We start from the raw sequence: 20459 nt of genomic DNA, 5'->3' as shown, positions 1-20459 counted from the left end.
GCCTCCGTCGCCCTCGCTGAGCTGACAAAAAAGCACGAAGGTAAATAAGGATTTGTGGGAGTTATAGGAATTCAATTAGTCTCCTCTTATATTTGTCAGAGTTTTTTTACATTATTTTGAATTTATAAAAGGGCTAAAAAACCAACTTTTTAGAATAATATTATTCTAGCTATAAATATATAACTTTCGACAATCAAAACAACTTGATTTCAATTCGTCGATATAGGCAACGTCAGTGTCATTTTGCTGGGACCAACGACGAACGTAGCATTGGCCGCTTCGCTGGACTCAAACTTCACGCGTCGAGTCAAGAGATTCTACGTGATGGGCTCGAGCGTGGCTGGAGTTGGTTTGTACAGTCCAAACGTCGAGTTCAACTTTGCAGCCGATCCAGAGGCCAACTTTATTCTCCTAAACAAGACCACCAGCTCTGATCTGACGCTTTTCCCTTGGGAAGCTGGATTGAACGCCAAACTCACAAAGGTATATTCAAATTAAATTATATTATATAAAAAATGTCTAATATCATAGTGTCCCTGGTGGAAAATAACACAACCAAAATTACTTGGTTACTAATTATTGGGCAACCCCGTAAGCCAACGATTGTCCTCGATATAAGCCAACCGTTAACGAACGGTTAGAAACTTTTAAAAATTATGTTTAAAAAAAAATTTAATTTTAGAAACTTTTGAAAACTTTTAAGTCATAAAGCATGACTAATTAATATTCTTACAAATTTTTTAAATTAGCGATTTATAAGCCAATGAACCTGATAAATTCATGTCGAAATAAGGTACATTTTTACCCTACCGTTTGTGAAATCGTTGGCCAACGCACTCCAATTGTCTTACTAATGGCAAAGGGTTAGCTTAAGTTACTACCAGGGGTACTTTTATTTAATTGCATTGTATTAATTAAAAGTAAAATTATGCACAAAGAAATATATATGAAATGAAAATATAGGATATATGGGATCAAAACCCCTTACGAAAATAATGCGCAGGGATTTCCGCGCGTATGTCTGATGCATAGATCTGATCTGTACGATGTTTAGAACGTCTCCTTTTAATTTCCAGAAAATCCTGTAAAGCAATAAATTAACATAATGCATGCATATATATATATATATATATATATATATATATATATATATATATGTGTGTGTGTGTGTGTGTGTAGGTGATCCCATTCGAATGATAACTCTAAAACTCCGGCCGTAAACTCCAAAATTTGTATTTTTCAAGATTACAAAAATTTGTTATTTGAATCGAATTGTTAAAAAACAAAAATATTTCACATTAATGCGGAAATTCCTTAATCTCGTATAAGGAAATATAGACATGAAATAGTACGTATTACACAACTAGGGGCGAAAGTTGGCCCTTTCAAGCGAGAGGATGATGATTGAGCACGAGTGGGAGTCGAGGGCGCTGCAGGCGAAATCTACATCGAATAAACAAAAAGTTATTGATTACAAGAAATTATAGGTTTACATTGCTTCATATACAGTTAAAAATTGAGGATTTCGAATTGAGGGCACACCTACCAGACCAACTCTTTTTGGTTCTTTGGGCCATCTGGAGTGAGAAAATGCCCGCATGCATCGCCGATCGCTTGCCAAACTTTTTTGTGGAGCAATTGAAATTCTCTTATGGGAATTTAACACAGGGAAAATTAACGAAAACCAGAATATTGCCACTTTTTGTCTGGAGGCGCAAACTAAAAATGTGTTTTAATTGAATCAAAGTATTAAAAAAAAATTAATTTTGCTGGGTGGTGGGTTAAAAATGGTTGCCTGGGTAAAAAGCTGTCTAGGCTTGAAAATGGCAAAAAATCACAAAAATTTCGATTTTTTACGAAAATCATCGAGTTTTCCTATTTTTAAAATCCTTATAATTTTTTATCCGAACGGTCAATTTTGACCATCTGGGGCTCAAATCTTAACTCTTTTCTTTCGCTTTCGTTTTAAAAATTTGGATTAACATTTTAATTTTACGATCAGCTATATATATGACGATGAAAATGGTCAAAAAACGGCCATGATTGATAGGCATATATAACTGATCGAAAAGATCTAAAAGAAAAGAGCTTTAATTTGAGCCCTGGATAACTAAAATTGACCGCTCAGATCAAAAGTTATGAGAATTTAAAAAAGAGAGAAAAATCGCTGATTTTCATAAAAAATCTTACTCTTTGAGATTTTTTACTATTTTCAAACCTAGACAACTTTTGACCTAGGCAACTATTTGTAACTTACTAGCACTTAAATTAAAGCTCTCTTCAGATTTCTCGATCCTAGTAGAGCACATTTTTAGATTAGGCTTTTATTAGACACTAAGTGGATGAAGTTAAATCGTGACTAGTTTCTCTCATGTTTCCCCATGTTAAATTCCTATAAGAGAATTTCAACTCATTTTCTTGTATTGAAAGGTGTGCCCTCAATTTAAAATCCTCAACTTCCAGCACCCAAGTTGTGTACTGTCGGTCGTGGATTTGCACATATGAATAAGCAAGTTTAATCATGCACCGTGTTGATAAAAAATGAAACGAATGAACTGAATATTATGTAAACAAATAGGACTGGCGCATAAACGTTCTCGGCAAATATGACTCTCCGATCATCCGTTTCCTGAACGCGATCGAGCAAGTCAGTCTTAAATCGCCAGGGGATTACTACACATCTACTGATGCGATGACAGTTGCAACGATGCTGTGGCCGGACATGGTCAACGCGACTTTGGATACCAATGTCCAGGCGGTTTTCGACGGGGCAGCCAGAGGATCAGTACTGGTTGACTACTATAGGAACGACAAACAGAGGCCGAAAAACGCCAGGATCATTCAGTCCATCGACGGTGAAAAGCTCAAAGAGGCGCTCGTCTTCTACCTTACTTGGCAAGAGCATCAAGTGCAAATAATATTTTAATTTTATTATGCGATTTTGCGATGCGGACCGTGTTGGTGAGAAAGCAGATCTTATACTTGCTTTTTATTCTATATACATATGCGTGTAATTAAATATTGTAAATAGTTTATGCTGATTGTATTTTATATGCGCAGTCGTAGGTAGTAACAAATATTTATCTTTGAACATCAAGTGTCGGTCACGTGATTATAGTATATTGTGCAACTATAAGGGGGAAAATTGGCTTTTTCTATAGTAAGTGCTCAAATCATCACCCATGTCTGAAAAAGCCATTTACCCTTGTTGCACATCGTGCTTTTTTGACAAAAGCAAGAAAAATAGGCCCTTTATTCGCATATGGGAAAGGAATAGGAAATTGAGAGCTGTATAACTGTTGCGTCGTTGACTTTATTTTTTTTTATTGTTTTAATGATCACAAAAAATATTGATATTTATTTGTTTATCTGATTAAAGAAAATGTATAAATAATTTTTCAATAATTTTCTGTTTAAGTAGTGGGAAGACAAAAAATACTTTACCTCCAGCTGCGCGAAAAACTCGATTTTCCATTCATTTCTCATGCACGGAAAAGGGCCTTTTTCTTGACCCTGTTACAAAAAGATTTTACATTTATCTATGTAATTTGTCAGGTGCACCTGCAGTAATTTTACAAAGTTCTTTTTTTCATCTCTTAAAAACAAACTTTTAATTAGATTTTTGCTTATGTAATATTAAAAGAGAAAACTATATGATACTATTATACTCAAGAAAGTGCATTTTTTGACTTAAAAAGTCATTATTATAGCAGAAACATGTCATTTTTTAACAAAATTTATCATTTTTACGTATTTTGCGTATCATTTTTAACCTGATGGAAAATTCAGCGCATATTCTAGACAGAAATAGCAATTCTTCTATATTAAAATATCTATATAAGAATTTTCATCAATACTCTGAAAACAAATTTCTGATAGTACCTTATTGCGAAAAATTTTTACTAATAATTCTGCCAAAAATAGAATCAATTTTCTCCAGCAAGCAAATTGAGAAACTGTTAAAGCGAAATAAATTTTAATTAATAAAATATATATAGTCGTTACGTATGCAAATAATATTTGCGTGATATTTTGAAAAAGAGTTAAACGATAACTATTATATTATAAGAAACAATAGACCTCACTTAATCGAGTCTTACAACAAAAAATTACCGTATAACGGTAAACAATTTTCTCAAAAAATTTTGAAAAAGATAATGATGATATATTAAGCATTGCAATAAAAGCTTAAGTCAGAGGATTCACGAATAAACAATACATTTTTAAAATTGCTCTCCTTGGAGTACATAAATTTGTCTTTTCATTGTTTAATCTAAAGCTTATATTGTTAAAATTAAATTACTGGGGTTTTCAATAAAGCCGCAAAGTCAACGTCTTAATTTCAAGCCGTTTTACCACCTGACATCAGCAACAGTCTGCCATCTGTCAGCGACGAGTTAACATCATGTTTGTACAAGTTTGTAGATACTCTTTTGTTCTACTTATTATTTACTGTTTTATATGGAAATCTGTCAGGTAAAATTTATTTGTATGCGATAACAACAAAATATAATGCTTTTTATTGAAGTAATACATAAAACTATTGTATTTTAGAGGAGAAAAAATAATAATAGACACGGATGCTGGAGGTGATGACGCTGTCGCCATCCTCATGATGTTGAGATTTGAAGCTTTTAAACCAAAGACTTCGTCATTTGAAATTATCGGTATCACCTGCACATATGGTAATACGAAATTGGAAAACGTAGAAATCAACGTATTGAAAACATTGACCATTGCGGAAAGAAAGGATGTAAGTTTGAAAAAATTGAATAAATTAAATAAACGAGGTCTAAAAAACAATAAATATGTTTTCACCTTTTAATACTTTTGTAGATATACATATTTATTAACGACTAACGTATGTAAAAGGAAGGCTTTGCAAAGTGAAAAAAAACCATTTAGTATAGTTTTCAAATATCAGTAAAAAATAGATTGCAAAATAAGCCGTGAAGTATAGCTTGAAACTTATGCATGTGCCTGTTGATTTTTTCAAACTCTCTACAGCTGCTTTTACCAATATAAAGAAAAGGCTTCGTAAAATTTAAAACACCTTTACTTTTAGAATGACAGTGAGGAATTAGAGTGCTATAGCTAGGCATTATATACATTCGCGGCTGGAGTGCTCTACGATACGACTTTTTTTCGGGACTTATTGTTTATAGGTATTATATCTCGAGATCCGCCGGGCCTGTCATTAACTGTTTTTAACTTTATATACTTGCTATGATATATAACTAATTAATAATTTATTATCATTGATATTTCTGTTACCCTCGTCTGTGATAAAAAATGTTTGTAATATAAACATAAAAGTATGCGTAAATAGTTGACGTCTTAGATGACATCAATTTCTCATTGATAAATATAAAACAGCCAAGACGATTGCTGAATTTACTTTTTTATTCTTACAACAGATACCGGTTTACAGTGGTGTGCATAGCGGCATAATCGAAAAATTCTCAAGTGACAACTTTTTTGGCGAAGATGGATTTGGCGATACTGAATTCGACCGAGAAATAATAGCAACGATTGACCGCTCTAAATATGCTCCCACCGCTATTGTTGACATGGTCAAAGCAAACTCAGGTCATCTTTAAACCTTTGAATCGAATGTCAAATATAGCAAGAACCTACCGTATTGGAAAATTTATTGACTAAAAACTTGCATCTGTTTAGGCAATGTGAGCATAATCACCCTTGGCCCTCTTACAAACCTCGCCATGGCTCTGACTTTGGAGAAAAATCTGACGAACCATGTTAATCACTTTTACATCATGGGTGGAAGTATCGCGGGTGTTGGAAATATCAGACCTAACGTTGAATTCAATTTCGCTGCCGATCCGGTGAGCAATTTTGTGGTTTTCAATGCGACCAGAGAAAACCAAATTATGCTTCTTCCCTGGGAAACTGCAATAGATACTGATTTAACAAAGGTAGCGTACAAACATGTTTGTTGAATCTTTTGAATTATTCAAATAAATAATTGAGAAATAACGCATAAAACATGTTCGAATTCAAGGAGTGGAGACAAGAAGTTTTTGCAAAATACGACTCGCCCTACGTCGAATTCTTAAACAAAGTCGAGAGTGTGAGCTTGAAAAATTCGAGAAACCCCCGCTGGGTCTCATCGGATGCAATGGCGGCGGCTTGTTTGATCGAACCAAATCTGATAACAACCTACGTGGCGAAAAACGTTGATCCAGTAACGTTTGGAAAAGCCAGAGGATCAGTGCTGGTGGACTACACCGAACGTACGGGAAAGTTGCGAAATACCAAAATCGTACAAAAAACAGATAATAAGCTTTTCAAGAAAATGCTGATTCGATATCTCTCTTGCGAAGAACTATCTTGTTAAATATGAAAATAAAAATGAAATAATAAAGAATGGCAAAACTGAGACAAGGTGTCATAAAGAAACGATCGGTCAGATGTTACTAAAGAAACGTTTCTTGCGAAAAAAACGATGAATTAGATTGCGGTTATCGCAACGGGGTCGATATAAAGTGCTGCGACAATCTTTATGATTTTAAGACTCGTATATAGAGCTGTTTGTGAAGAGCGATCTGATTTCAAATCTTTATACTATGCATCTAACAGAGACATTACATGTTATTTTATATGTGCGTTCATATATGTCTATACGTGCAATTCCAGCTTATACGTAACTAAATATTTATCTTCGAAGTTTTTCATCCATATTTTTCTATTAAGTACTGATTAATAATGTCGTCAAACAAAGTCGTCTGAAATACAGATATGTATGTGTATGCAGCGTGAGTTAAATAAATAATAAATATAAAAATATACCTATTATTATATTTCAGTTGAGCATCCGATAATGTCGGCCGCATTATATTATATTAAACTTCTGTAAAGTTACTATCAAATAATAGACCGACTTATTGAACGCGGAGCAATACTATAACTTTTGAGTACAGCGCACCTGCGCTCCGCCGGTAACATATTTGTCATATCTCACCAAAACCTGCAATATTTGCGTTGCCGGACTTTTCTGTAAGCAGCGGTTATGCGTTCAGGGCCAGTGAATTGAAAATTCTCAAACACTTTCTGTAACTTTTAAAAGACAGGATTAGTGTGACTACGCAAGTGTGTGTCGAAATTAATATTGCGGGCCTGTGATATTAAAAAATACACGTTAAAAGGGTGATTTTGACGCCAGGTTACACATTGACAATTGAATTTTTTAAAACCCTTGCATGGAGCTAGTTTGTTAATCGGGTACAGGGCAATACTTTACATAAGAGATCAACATAGAGAAATATGAATTTGAAATCCATTTTTTATAAACATGCCTGATGTAGTATTTTAATTATAGCCTAAAATGGTTCGTAATGTTCCTCTTTAAAAAAGTAATGCCGGAAAATTGAAGCCGAAAATAGATAGCTTGATTCTGATGAATTGAGAAATATGATTGGTTGATGGCGGCGCTGTAACTGATATTTAAAACCTGACCATGAAGTTGTTGTCTTAATGGTGCTAACGCGCGCGGAGCGCGCTTGAATGCACCTAGTACTATAAAAAAAGATCAATAAAAATGCTGTATATGATAAAAAAAATTCAAATCCCACATAAAATGTGATAAGGGATGACTGATCTATAATAGCAACATGAGTCGCCAATATGATATAAAAGCTTTATCTCCGTTACAGCACACATAAAAATAGAAAAATAAAGTGCTAAACATTATGCATACAATTTTCTGATCAATTTTTTGTGGCCCATTCTGTACTTAAATTCAATGTGTATATAATATTGCCCCGAGAGCGTTGTGGGATTACCCACCCCGGAGGCAATATGTTATAAATTTTATGCTTTATGTTGAAGTTGTAGACGGATTTTAATAGTGGTCGTTTAGGGAACTGAAAATTCGTGTATTACTACTTTAAACCAAGCTCTTAAAAGCCAGTTATTTTATTGTTCATTTTCATGTAACCGTTTTAAACAATAAAGCGACAAAAAAACGTTCAAATTAATGAATTTTTTGGTCATTTTTTTTCTATTTTTACATATAAATGAACGATTGGTCTTGTAGAATTTTTTTATTATCCTAACTTAATCGAGTAATATAACAGAAAGCCACTATAAAAACAACGCGTTTCTTAAAAAGATAATAATCGGGCACTGATAAAAGACAGGATTTACATATATAATCCCAATATGTATCATACGGTTATTATCTTTTCTGTGATATTTTTGAAGCTTATACGTTGTTGAGGATCAATCAAGAGATTACCAATAAAGCCACAAAGCTGTAGCAGTATTTATTATGAGTTGTTATTTTCCTACTCCTGATCATGAGAAGTCTCGCATCTGTAAGCGTCGGGTTAACATCATGATAGGAACTGTTTGTAGATATTTTTCTGTTCTACTTGTTATTTATTGTTTAATTTGGGAATCTATAAGGTAGAATTTATTTTTTGGTGTTAAATATAATTTATTCGAAATAATACAAGAAATTATTAAATTTTAGTGGTGAAAAGATAATAATAGACACAGATGCCGGGGGCGATGACGCCGTTGCCATCCTCATGATGTTGAGATCCGAGGCTTTCAAATCTAATGTTTCAAAGTTGAATGAAATTATTGGTATTACCTGTACGTATGGTAATACAAAGTTAGAAAACGTAGAAATCAACGTATTGAAAATATTGACCATTGCTGGAAGAGACGACGTAAGTTACTATTAAAAATTGATTGAATTTTAAAAACTGAGCAAGATTATTATTATATATGTGTAAAAGGAAAACACACAAAATTATAAATATGACTTAAAAATTATTAGCTCTTTTTCAAACTAATTAATAGTCAGTATCATAATATACAATAATTATAAAAGTACTTTTATAACACCGTGTGGCTAAAATTCGTTGTTACGTCACGCCTATCGGACATGACCTTATCACAGCCACACTCGACGCACAGATTCCACGCCACGTACCTGCTACATACACCTACAGAAACTACAAAGGAATTTGTGCTGAGAAGCTAAGGGACTTCCTTAGCGCATGTGACTGGTCATCTTTCACCACGCCATCACTTGACGAATGCATTACCATCCTTAACGACAACATCACGAAAGCCATAAATCATCTCGCCCCATTAAAGACTGTGACACCTGGACGTAAGCGTCACCCGTGGTTCACCGCGGCTCTTCGTGACCTTTTAACTGAAAGGAATAGACTCTACAGGCGCTTTCGAAGAAGTCGACTACCTTGGGATCTATACTTTTATAGAATCGCAAGGGACGACGCTCATAGACAGGTCGAGGAGGCCAGGCTGAATTACTATTATTCACGCTTGTCTACTCTGACCGACGTTGCAGAGATATGGAGAGAGCTTGAAAATCTTGGTATTACTACCTCTAAATCTTCTCCACCTACTCGGTTCTCTCCAGATGCTCTCAACAAACACTTTAGTTCCATCTCAAATGATCCTCAAGCTCCATCTGTTGAGGAGTATCTGCGAACCCTTGAGAGTCTAGACCTCCCTGAACATTTCATCTTCAGGGCTATCACAGAGTCGACGTGTTGGCTGCAGTATCACACTTCAATACCCAGGCCAGGGGAAGCGATGGCATCCCACAGGTTGTAATCTCCAAAGCATTGCCAATACTCGCTCCTTTACTTTGTCAAATTTTCAACCTGTCTTTGAGCGAGGCACGCTTTCCTTCCGCCTGGAAGTCATCACTCGTAAGAGCATTAAACAAGATAATCCAACAGCTGTAACAGACTACCGTCCGATCTCTCTACTTTGTTTCCTATCCAAGGCGCTGGAGTGGCTGGTGCACAATCAAATCTCTGAATACCTTGAAACAAGACTTTATCTTGACAACTTCCAAACTGGTTTTCGCACTGGCCACAGCACGCAGTCCGGCTTAATTAAGCTGACTGATGATGTCAGGCTTGGGATAGACAGGAAGAAGGTCACTCTTCTACTTCTATATGATTTTAGCAAGGCGTTTGATACGATGTGTCACGTCAGGCTACACGGAAAGCTACCCTCCTTCGGCTTCTCCAAGCAGGTTATCCGCTGGCTTGCATCTTACCTCTCGGGAAGAGAACAGGCCGTCATTGGTGACAACAATGAGATCTCTACCTTTCTACCACCACACACCGGTGTCCCACAGGGGTCAGTTTTAGGCCCCTTGTTGTTCTCGTTGTACATCAATGATATTGGTTTTTGCCTAGATTCAGATGTGTCTCATCTAATCTACACGGATGACCTGCAGATCTACAGCCAATGCTACCTCGAGGAGCTTGACTCCTGTTCTGTCAGGATGAGCGCTAACGCCGAGAGGATAATGGGCTGGGCTACTATATAAACGCTCTACCTTCTACTGCTAACACCTATATAAATATAGGGGGAGCCCAGGTCAACTTTGAATCATCGGTGTGCAACCTGGGGCTGGTGCTTGACTCCAAACTTACGTGGAAAGAGCACGTTACACAAATTTGTAAACGTGCTCACTCTTTAATGTACCGTCTCTATTTTTTTCGGAAAAGCACTAGCCTTAGATTGCGCCAACATTTAGTGCAAGCACTCCTGTTTCCCTTCATTGACTATTGCTCACTTGCTTACTGCGACCTGACTCAGGAACTTGACTTAAAACTGCAGAGGCTTGTCAATACGAGGATCCGTTATATCTACGGTGTGAGGAGGGACGAGCACATCTCCCCTTACAGACGTGAGCTGCAATGGCTTAACACCGCCGGACGTAGGAAATACTTCATGGCCTGTTTTCTAAGAAAAATGTTCAACACCTCAATACCTACTTATCTATTAGCCTATTTTGATTTCCACGTCGCGCTCAGGCCTGTGAGGGGTGAGGTCACTCCACTGGACATCCCGTCCTTCAAGACGGAGACGCTGAAGAATTCATTTTTCATCAGCGCCTACCTTTGGAATAGCCTTCCATCTCATCTTCGCAACACACTATCCATATCACACTTTAAACAAGCAGCTAAAAATTACTTCTTCAATCTGGAAAACACATAAACATCACACAAACATACACACATTCTCATTCATCTCATTTCACTTCATTCCATTTCACACTCTTCACACGCACTGGCACCCTTACACAACATTTTTATTCTTTTTATAATATACTATAATTGTATATGTACAACAATAAAAAACAATTAAATTTAAAAATCTAAATCTATCTGTGACTACAGTAGTCCTTTTTTGCACTGTGTTTATCACACTCGCTACGCTCGTACGCGGATTTTAGCAGTCTGTGCTATAACATTTTATACGATACTCTTGACTTAAATGGTTCAGTTTTACACGGCGATTAGCGTAAACTGCGCCGTGTAAAAAAGAACCATTTAAGTCACACGTATCGTAATGTACTATTAAAATTGTACTCTAAACGTACCTTTTTTCATGCTTTATACAGATACCAGTTTACAGTGGTGCGCATAGTGGCATCATAGAAAAATTCTCAAGTGACAACGTTTATGGTAAAGATGGATTCGGCGATGCTGAATTCAATCATGAAATAATAGGAACGATTGATCGATCTAAACATGCGGCTGTCGCCATCGTCGATATTGTTAAAGCAAACTCAGGTGCATATATTACATGCGTTAAAAAAAATCTAAATCGATCATCGGAATAAAATTCTGTGAATATATTTTGATGAAAAACTTGAATTTTTCTAGGGAACGTAAGCATAATCGCGCTAGGGCCATTGACAAACCTCGCAATAGCCATGACTTTGGAAAAAAATTTGTCAAATCATGTCAATCGCTTTTACATCATGGGTGGAAGTGTCGCGGGCATTGGAAATATCAGACCTAACGTTGAATTCAATTTCGCTGCCGATCCGGTGAGCAATTTTGTGGTTTTCAATGCGACCAGAGAAAACCAAATTATGCTTCTTCCCTGGGAAACTGCAATAGATACTGATTTAACAAAGGTAGCGTACAAACATGTTTGTTGAATCTTTTGAATTATTCAAATAAATAATTGAGAAATAACGCATAAAACATGTTCGAATTCAAGGAGTGGAGACAAGAAGTTTTTGCAAAATACGACTCGCCCTACGTCGAATTCTTAAACAAAGTCGAAAATGTGAGCCTGACAAACACAAGGAGATCCCAATGGGTCATAGCGGACGCAATGACGGCAGCTTGTTTTATCGAACCGAATCTAGTAATAACCCATGTCGTGAAGAATGTCGATCCTGTGACATTTGGCGAAGCTAAAGGATCAGTGTTAGTGGACTATGCCGAACGCACGAGCAAGGTGCGAAATACCAAACTTATACAGAAGATAAATAAGACGCTATTCAAAGAGATACTGATTCGATATTTGACCTGTGGAGAACTACCCTGTGAAATGTAAAAGTAATATCGTTATAATTAATGAAATAAACAATGGCAAACCTCAAACATAGGTGACAATGTTACTGAAAAATGTTTCCTGCGAAAAAAAAAACAAATTGATTGGATCCCAGACGGGAATGATCTTTTTTTCGTATCACCGTAAAAATTTCATTTTTTGATCACTAATCAAAAGTTAATAACTGATGATAACTTTAACAAATTTTTACTAATTTTTATTAAATTAAAATTAATAATTATTTGTATTTTGAAATATAATTTACTATAATGAGATTTTTTTCGAAAAGTGATCAAATAGAATAAATAAACCTTTTAAATAACTACTATCAATAAAAATTTGTTTAACAATAATAACGATTCATGTATTGATAATATGGCGCAAAGGCTAAAAAAAAATAATGAAAATTTGTTATGATATTTCATAAACCGTTAGAAACTATTACTATAGACTGAAATACATTTTTAAAATAATTATTATTATAAACTTATATAAAAAAATTAAAACCTTGATATCTTAAGAACCATAGGGGTTTCAAAGCTGTGCAATGAATTTAGCCAAAACACATAAAATATCTACTATTTCCCAAAATCTCAAATGCAATAAGGACTTTTTACGTCCGTAATCGAGGCACAATAAAAATTCATTTTTTTCAGTTTTCGATTTATTACTGAAAAAATAAGTGGTCAAATCACTTTAAATTTTAATCGGATATAGTTTGACACATGACCCATCGACCTAATTTCGCGAGGTTATGAAGTTTAGTTTTAGAGATATGAATGTTAAAAAAAATCACTTTATTTTATCTGCCAAACAAAGCGGTCGATCCCGAGGGCCAAACGAGGAAAAGTAGATAATTTTATTCTTTTTCAAACGCATTATAGCTGAATTGTTTGTAACAATGGGATGATTGAAAAAAACGCAAAATAGTGTTTTTCAAAAATCAAAAAATGTCCATAAAAAAAAATAGTTGAAAAAATAAAAAATAACTGTTTCCCGAATTCAGAATCTAAAAGTAGTTCCAAAAATATTACGGTATACACACACATCCACACGGACATTTTCTAAAAACACTTGATTTCAACTTCTAACACACCAAAAAGTATTTTCTGGAAGTTTTGACGAAACTCAAAATTTTACTACAAAGCTTTCTCTAGGAGGAAGTAGAAAGTAGAGGATTGAAATAAAAAAAAAGTTTTTTAGTTTGTGCAAGAGGAGATTCCTCCTAAAATTTCAGCCCGATCGGTCGAAAATTGCGTGAGATATCGCATCTCACACATTTTTCACGCACGAAACTATAAGTCACTTCCGTGTCGCGGTCGTGCCTAAAAAACTTTAATTACTTGGTCGTTATAGTAGTTACCAATCGAGTTCGATATATATAGAGACGTTTTTCCTTATAATTTACTCGGTGTACGTTTTGTTCTACAATTACTAATTGTAAACAAAATAAGTAAAAGGCGCAAAAAATGTTCACCCCAGTCGTTTTCGTTTGCCTGTCGGCATTATTTTTTGGCCTTTGGTAAATATTATTAAGTCTATGTACTTTTATATAAATGTAAATCTGATTTTTACTAACTTGATGTAATCAATCTTATTTTTTCATAGAGCTACGAAACAAAAAGAAAACCAATCATTTCTTTTTGTTTGTAATGCTAAGTGCATCTTTAAAATATTGTTTAAATTTCCATATATAATATAGTTCGCGCACATAAAAGTAGCTGTAAAAATTATATACTTACAGCGTTACGGGCCTATTGCTTTTTACTCTTGCTGAATATTATAAAATATTTAGAATAAGTATACTGAATTTTTATATCTAAAATTGTCTAAACCAATAGCCTTTCGCGCCTCTTTCACGGCCGTTTAATGTTAATTGCGGCAATTACTTTAATTCTTCCAACATATACGCAATGTTGAATCCGCAACCAATCTGCAGCAACAACAAACTCCGCAAAAACTCACGTATAAATTCTATAGTGCATCGGAAAAGCTGATCATCGACACCGACGCCGGAGCCGACGATGCGGTAGCGATTCTGTTACTCCTCAGAGCCCTGGCCGCCAACGATCCATCGGTTCCCAACTACGAAGTTATCGGAGTCACCTGCTCTTACGGAAACACAAACGAAAAAAACGCCGAGTTGAACATCCGCAAAACGCTGACAGTCGCAAAAAGATCTGACGTACTTACAAACCGTTTTGTCGCATCTCGTCGATTATTTTGAATATTCTGCATTTTATTGTTTCACAGATTCCCATTTTTGCCGGGTCGAAGAAGAGTCTAATTGAAAAGTTCGAGACCGATAACTTCTACGGTCAAGACGGACTCGGCGATGCCGTTTTCTCGCTCCCGATCACAGCTCAGATTGACAGGTCGAAACGCGCGCCCGAAGCTTTGATCGAATTGGCGAAGGCCAATAGAGGTACGCACCAAATGATCGACAAGAGAAATAATAAAAATAATCAACGATGATTTCATTTTCTTTCAAGGAAATGTGAGCATAGTAGCTTTGGGACCGTTGACGAATCTGGCCCTAGCCATCTCTTTGGACAACGATTTTTCGTCGTACATAAACAAGTTCTACGTCATGGGTGGCAGTGTCCACGGAGTCGGTAACAAGGCTCCTAACGCCGAGTTTAACATGGCAGCCGATCCCGAGAGCGATGCTATTTTCTTCGACTCAATACAAAGGGAGAAGCAGATCGTCCTCGTTCCGTGGGAAACTACTGCCGACACCCCGATCGCGAAAGTGCGTATGCGTTCATCCTGCAGCAGCAAATTTATATAGTTTAAATTTTTTGTTCAACGCAAGCGCAAATTACCTATATATTGATTCTTCGATTTCTCACTCTGCAGGATTGGCGGATAAACGTTCTCGGGACGTCTAAGACATCTTACGTGGACTTTTTGAACGCCATCGATACCGTTAGTCTGTCAAAGGAAAAGGAAACCTGGAACCGTCCCGATGCGATGGTTTCGGTCATTCTCATCAAACCGGATATAATCACCAAAATCGAGACCTTCAATGTTCAGCCCGTGTTCGACGGCCAGGCGAGAGGCAGCTTGTTGGTGGACTACTACGATCTGACGAAGAAACTGAAGAACACCGACATCGTCATGTCCGTAGACGCCAACGCTTACAAGCAACTGCTGCTTCGCTATCTGTCTTGCGAGAATCCGCCTTGCCAAAATGAATTGTAGGGAAACATTGTAACGATATCTGCGTGCTTGATTAAAATTGTAATTAAGTAATTTATTGCTATTGCTATGTATAATTGTAAATTAGATTTAAGACGAGTTTGTGAATAAGTCAGTGGAATGACGATAACTAATGGAAGATTTTCACAAACAAAGTTCATTACTTGAAAATTATGCTACTCACATGCAGCCGACATTGATTTTTACTCATATACAATTAGTTCATTATAAATTGATGATTATTATCAAGTGCGAAATCGAGAATTTGATTGCAGTCTTAAGCTGTCCGTTGTATAATGTGGACTCCGCTGTCGGTGTCAATGGGCTGAGAAATTTGTCCCACTTTTAGGGCAAAGGCAGCCTCCTCGAAAGGTTTCTGCATAGCCCCACGACCAAACGGACCCAAGTCGCCATTACGCTTGGCTGAACTGCAGTCACTGTATTTGGATGCCAAGGAGCCAAAGCTCGCTTCACCGGACACAATTTGTTCCCTGTACTCTGTTCGACAGAGGCATTCCTATTAGTGAATAGTTCGCAAGAGCTCGATCGAGCTGCACTGCAGAAAAAAAAATAAACAAAACTAACCCTTAACTAGCTCTAGCGCCTCAGCCTTAGACCTGGTGATAGTGGACTCCCGCCAGGATGACGGACGGCGAGAGCCGGAGTGCTTGACAAGGATGTGCGAACATTGAACTTCGTCGGGTCCCTCGGTTTTGCCATTTCCAGCAGGATCAGCTGGCTTGTCTGGCCTGTCCCACTGACTCTCCTTGGTATAAACATTCAAATAGTAGTGCTGACCTGGAGATATAACACCATATTGACACACTGTTAAAGTACACGGACTCTTCCAAAAACAAAAATCGCTCTAAGGCACTCACCAGTTGAGCGGCTCAGGCGTTTCTCCCAGCCGGACGGTAACTCCTCGTCGCTCATGATCCCGATGAAAATATCAAGCCGGTACCTACTAAGTCGAACCCGAATGCAAGCGATTCACCTCGTAAATTTACCTAAAAAACGATCGTTAACGCAATTCACAACAAATCAGCCGGGCAACGTGCTCTTACGTACCTCCAGCGACGATAAGCTTAGCTCATCCGCGACATGTCCAGCTTCACGTGCCGTACGTATATTATATATAGGTATTTCTACCGGCCTGCTGCTGTGCTGCACAGCCAACAACCACGCCGCGTCTTGTCCGTTTTTGCGCTTGTTAGCTTGTATCGAGAGATTCGAGAAGCTACGCCGGCAGATGCAGACTACCTATATATTGAGAGTATAGGAGGGTTGGGTTCAGCTCTTGCGTCGTCGCAGTATTTTTTGGAGCGCGCGAGAGGCGCGAGTTGTTTATATATATAGGTATATAAGTACGTGCCGGGGTCGATGGTCGATGCCGCCAAATTTAAAGAGGCAGAAAGTCCGTTACACGTACGTTTATAGATTGACACTATATATATATATATATATATGGAAATGACGCAATGGTATCATTAATCCTGAATTTAATGTATGAGCACTGGTTTATTGTTTCAAGGTTTTATTTACCTTTATATTTTTCAATTAGATTGAATTCCATGTAAATGAGAAAATACGACATCTCGGAGCGAGCCAATAATTAATGTAATCTAACTATATATGCAATTGATTTATTAATTTATCGCTAAGGTATGCACCAACATAGTGTGAATTTGACGCGCGCAGCGGCATTAATTTGAAGTTGATCGCGCCCCGTCTATTTTTGTTTTCGTTATTCTAGCGTTAACTTCGAGTGGCTGCATGTCTCTATATACCTTATGTGTGTGTGTGTGTGTGTATATATATATATATATATATATATATATATATATATAAGTATTACTTATGCAGTCTATCAGCCAGCTGCAACGCGTATATATAAGTGCAACCAATCATGTCCTATAGTAATGTTTTTGGAGCAAAGTAATAGAGGAGAGGTAATAACGTTGGTGATAAGAAATGAGAAAATACAACAAACTCTGCTTCGAAAAACTTTAAGATTGAAAGTGAGTGGATTTTGATTTGAGGTATAAACTTTTGTCGATGTTTATCTGTTGGCTACCTCATTGTTGTTGATGCTCGATTTTTTCGAGTGCCTAATTTTTTTTATTGATTCATTCTGAATTTGTGATCAATATTCATAAATGTACTTATTATCTCTTAAAGTAAACCAAGCTAATATATATATATATATATATATATATATATATATATATAAGTAACAAAAGAATATACATATGTAGATTATTAGCTAATGCCTGACTATAACCTTATAATTTTTATTCCATATTTCCAGAGCACTGAACGGTTTCTTTTATACAGGAGTAATAATAACAGTATAATAACGTCCGCTAAGAATAAAATGTAAATATATAAACTAGCTATAGCTCTTTATCTTCTTTACAGAATAAATTGTAGAATTGAATATTGCTTTTTCAGGTTAATATGGTAAAATTTAGAAAATACTAAATAATTACCAACATACCTTCTTATAAACTGCTGCGTACATGACTCAAAAAGAGGAGAGACTCATCAACAAATTTAATTGTGATATGCAACTTTCCCGTGTCACATCAACGATTACTCTATCATCAATTAGACATCTACTGGAAAATGGAGCAAACATTAATTCAAAAGACGAAAATGGAAATACTCTGTTGCACTTGGCTGTTAAGAATGACAACATAGATGTGGTAAAATTGCTGTTGAACAAAGGAGCTCTTGTTAATGACAAAACAGAGAGTGGACGCACTGCCCTGCACATAGCTGTAGAATGGGGCAGAGAAGAAAATATACGCCTGCTCTTGAGCAAAGGTGCAGGTGTCAACTCAAAGGACAAAGATGGCAGAACTCCTCTTCACTTAGTTGTTGGAAAAGATGTATACTTTTATGGAAAAAAGATAGTCGAAAGATTTGAGAAGATTACCAAATTGCTTTTGAGAAATGGAGCTTGCATTGATGAATGCGACAATGCGGAACAAACGGCACTTTTCATTGCAGTTTTTGCAAAGAAGGAAAGAACAATTAAAATACTCTTGGACAATGGTGCTAAAATCAATGCAAAAGATAGTTCTAATATGAGCCCACTGCACTTTGCAGTCATCTCCAATAATATTGACATAGTGAGATTACTGTTGGACAGAGGGGCAGATATTTTGGCCAAAGACAAAATTGGGAGCAGTCCATTGCACTTTGCAGTCGAACGTAATAACTTGAGTATTGCAAAACTTTTGCTGGAGAGAGGAGCTGTTGTGGATGATGTCAGAAAAGATCGCTACACTGCGATTCATACAGCTGTAGATCATGGCAAAGAAGACAGTATTATACTTTTATTGAATAACGAAGCTAATGTTCATGCAAGAGAGGAGAGTGGTAAAAATCCTCTTCACTTAGTGGCTCAAAAAAATTTGCAAGGCAGCACTAAAGAAGTGGTACAGAAATATAAGAGGATAGCAAAATTATTATTGGCAAAAGGTGTTAACGTTAATAGGTAAATGACAAATATTTTCTGCTTCACCTTTACATTATTACGACTTCTAAATCTACTAAAATATATTCTTTTGTAGCGTAACAGATACTGGACAGACTGTACTGCATACAGCTGTGATTGCCAGAAATAAAGTAATGGTCAAATTGCTTTTGGAGCATGGAGCCAATGTGAATGGTAAAAATAATTATGGAGAAAGTCCATTATACTGTGCTGTTAAATCCAAGAATAATCGTATCGTTGAGTTCCTTTTGAAAAAAGGAGCAGATGTAAATGACAAGAGGAATGATGGTAGAACTGCACTTCATGGAGCTGTAGAAATAGAAGACACAAATATGATTCACATTCTTTTAGAATATGAGGCAGATATAAATGCAAAAGATGATAAAGAAAAAAGTCCATTATCCCTTGCCATTAGAATGGATGATTGGATATCTGAAGTTCTCACAATGTATCTAGCAAAAGTGGATATGAAACAAATATCTAAAGAGAATTTGAGGCTATTAAAAAGTAATGAAAAGTTAAACAAATTCTACAGTAACTGTCTGGTAGAGATAGGAAAAATGAAAGAATATAAAATATGTTATAAAATAACTTTCTTCAATATTCTGACTGAATGCGATAGGGAATTAGGAAGATATGCAAGAAGTCAGAATGCGGTGAAACTATTCAAATCTAATGAATATAAAATGCAATTTCCAATATACTGTTTAATGCTAAGAGACAGATTCTACAAGGGTCTGCAGAGAAGACATATGTCTGAAATAGTCGAAGAATCTTTGAACTTCTTGTGGAAGTATTTCAATTTATCAGATCTTTTGATTCAGAAAGTACTTTATTACCTGTGTTTTGAAGATTTGCAATTTATGGCAATCTGTTCTGAACAGCCGTCGACTAATTTAAAATTAATTTATGAGACTAAGTAATTTAAGATAATTAATTAAATAATGGATTTGTGAGTCTGGAAATATGTTTACATTTCATTTTTTATTGTTATAAGTTAATATATGATGATTCAATAATAAATTATTTTTATAATACAATTTATTTTGCTTATCAACAATTAAGAATCCTATGTTTATTATGAAAATATAATTTCTGCTTACCGACGGTTTCGTGACGGTCTTAATTTCTAACGTTGTGAGTTATAAGTTTGTTTTTAGCCGCGCGCATTTCTTAAATCGCGTCCAAGATATATATTACGTAGTCTATAGGCCTTATATACACAACATCCCTACATTTTTGCATAATGTAAAAACGGCTGCGCTCACTCTGAGGTATATCTGATCCGAATGTGAATCCGAAACCAAATCTGATTATCTGAATGATGATAACGAGCGATTGAGCAAGTAGCAACGAGTTAATGACAGTCGAGAGCGGACATGAT

The 20459-nt window shown here is 36.0% G+C and overlaps 5 protein-coding genes across 11 annotated transcripts; 4 read left to right on the top strand and 1 right to left on the bottom strand.

Annotated features, from left to right (window-relative positions):
• Positions 1–4375: 4375 nt before the first annotated feature.
• On the top strand, positions 4376–6768 carry LOC100114232 (inosine-uridine preferring nucleoside hydrolase-like). Its single transcript, NM_001161702.1, has 5 exons — positions 4376–4476; positions 4555–4753; positions 5418–5589; positions 5680–5936; positions 6023–6768. The coding sequence occupies exons 1-5, from the start codon at positions 4406–4408 to the stop codon at positions 6356–6358; spliced, it is 1035 nt and encodes a 344-aa protein (NP_001155174.1). The 5' UTR covers positions 4376–4405; the 3' UTR covers positions 6359–6768.
• A 1554-nt stretch (positions 6769–8322) lies between these two features.
• On the top strand, positions 8323–12422 carry LOC100302047 (inosine-uridine preferring nucleoside hydrolase-like). The gene is made up of 5 exons (NM_001161701.1): positions 8323–8427; positions 8495–8696; positions 11426–11597; positions 11691–11947; positions 12034–12422. The coding sequence occupies exons 1-5, from the start codon at positions 8357–8359 to the stop codon at positions 12373–12375; spliced, it is 1044 nt and encodes a 347-aa protein (NP_001155173.1). The 5' UTR covers positions 8323–8356; the 3' UTR covers positions 12376–12422.
• A 1356-nt stretch (positions 12423–13778) lies between these two features.
• On the top strand, positions 13779–15627 carry LOC100114270 (inosine-uridine preferring nucleoside hydrolase-like). Its single transcript, NM_001161700.1, has 5 exons — positions 13779–13894; positions 14353–14557; positions 14626–14797; positions 14865–15124; positions 15232–15627. Exons 1-5 carry the CDS (start codon positions 13842–13844, stop codon positions 15574–15576), a joined length of 1035 nt encoding a protein of 344 aa, NP_001155172.1. The 5' UTR covers positions 13779–13841; the 3' UTR covers positions 15577–15627.
• Positions 15608–20393, bottom strand: LOC100113537 (putative peptidyl-prolyl cis-trans isomerase dodo). Of its 5 annotated transcripts, XM_032601991.1 has the most exons (6): positions 17116–17299; positions 16946–17017; positions 16642–16833; positions 16452–16580; positions 16159–16371; positions 15608–16071 (listed from the first exon to the last, which is right to left on the bottom strand). In XM_032601991.1, the coding sequence occupies exons 4-6, from the start codon at positions 16504–16506 to the stop codon at positions 15851–15853; spliced, it is 489 nt and encodes a 162-aa protein (XP_032457882.1). In that variant the 5' UTR covers positions 16507–16580; positions 16642–16833; positions 16946–17017; positions 17116–17299; the 3' UTR covers positions 15608–15850. The 5 variants fall into 5 exon arrangements, with proteins under 5 accessions (XP_032457882.1, XP_032457883.1, XP_001599709.1 ...); XM_032601992.1 differs by lacking the exons at positions 16946–17017; positions 17116–17299 and adding an exon at positions 20179–20393; XM_001599659.6 differs by lacking the exon at positions 16946–17017 and having other exon boundaries at positions 17116–17314.
• LOC100114301 (putative ankyrin repeat protein RF_0381) lies at positions 17411–20115 on the top strand. 3 transcript variants are annotated; one of them, XM_001599310.6, is made up of 4 exons: positions 17411–17591; positions 17882–17949; positions 18025–19075; positions 19152–20115. In XM_001599310.6, the coding sequence occupies exons 3-4, from the start codon at positions 18093–18095 to the stop codon at positions 19996–19998; spliced, it is 1830 nt and encodes a 609-aa protein (XP_001599360.1). In that variant the 5' UTR covers positions 17411–17591; positions 17882–17949; positions 18025–18092; the 3' UTR covers positions 19999–20115. The 3 variants fall into 3 exon arrangements, with proteins under 3 accessions (XP_001599360.1, XP_008217963.1, XP_016842215.1); XM_008219741.4 differs by having other exon boundaries at positions 17411–17612; XM_016986726.2 differs by having other exon boundaries at positions 17421–17522.
• Positions 20394–20459: the final 66 nt, after the last annotated feature.

This window comes from Nasonia vitripennis (genome assembly GCF_009193385.2).
Source record: "Nasonia vitripennis strain AsymCx chromosome 4 unlocalized genomic scaffold, Nvit_psr_1.1 chr4_random0006, whole genome shotgun sequence".
Taxonomy (NCBI): domain Eukaryota; kingdom Metazoa; phylum Arthropoda; class Insecta; order Hymenoptera; family Pteromalidae; genus Nasonia; species Nasonia vitripennis.
The sequence above is the reverse complement of the archived record's forward strand: the minus strand, read 5'-3'. Positions and strand labels throughout refer to the sequence as shown.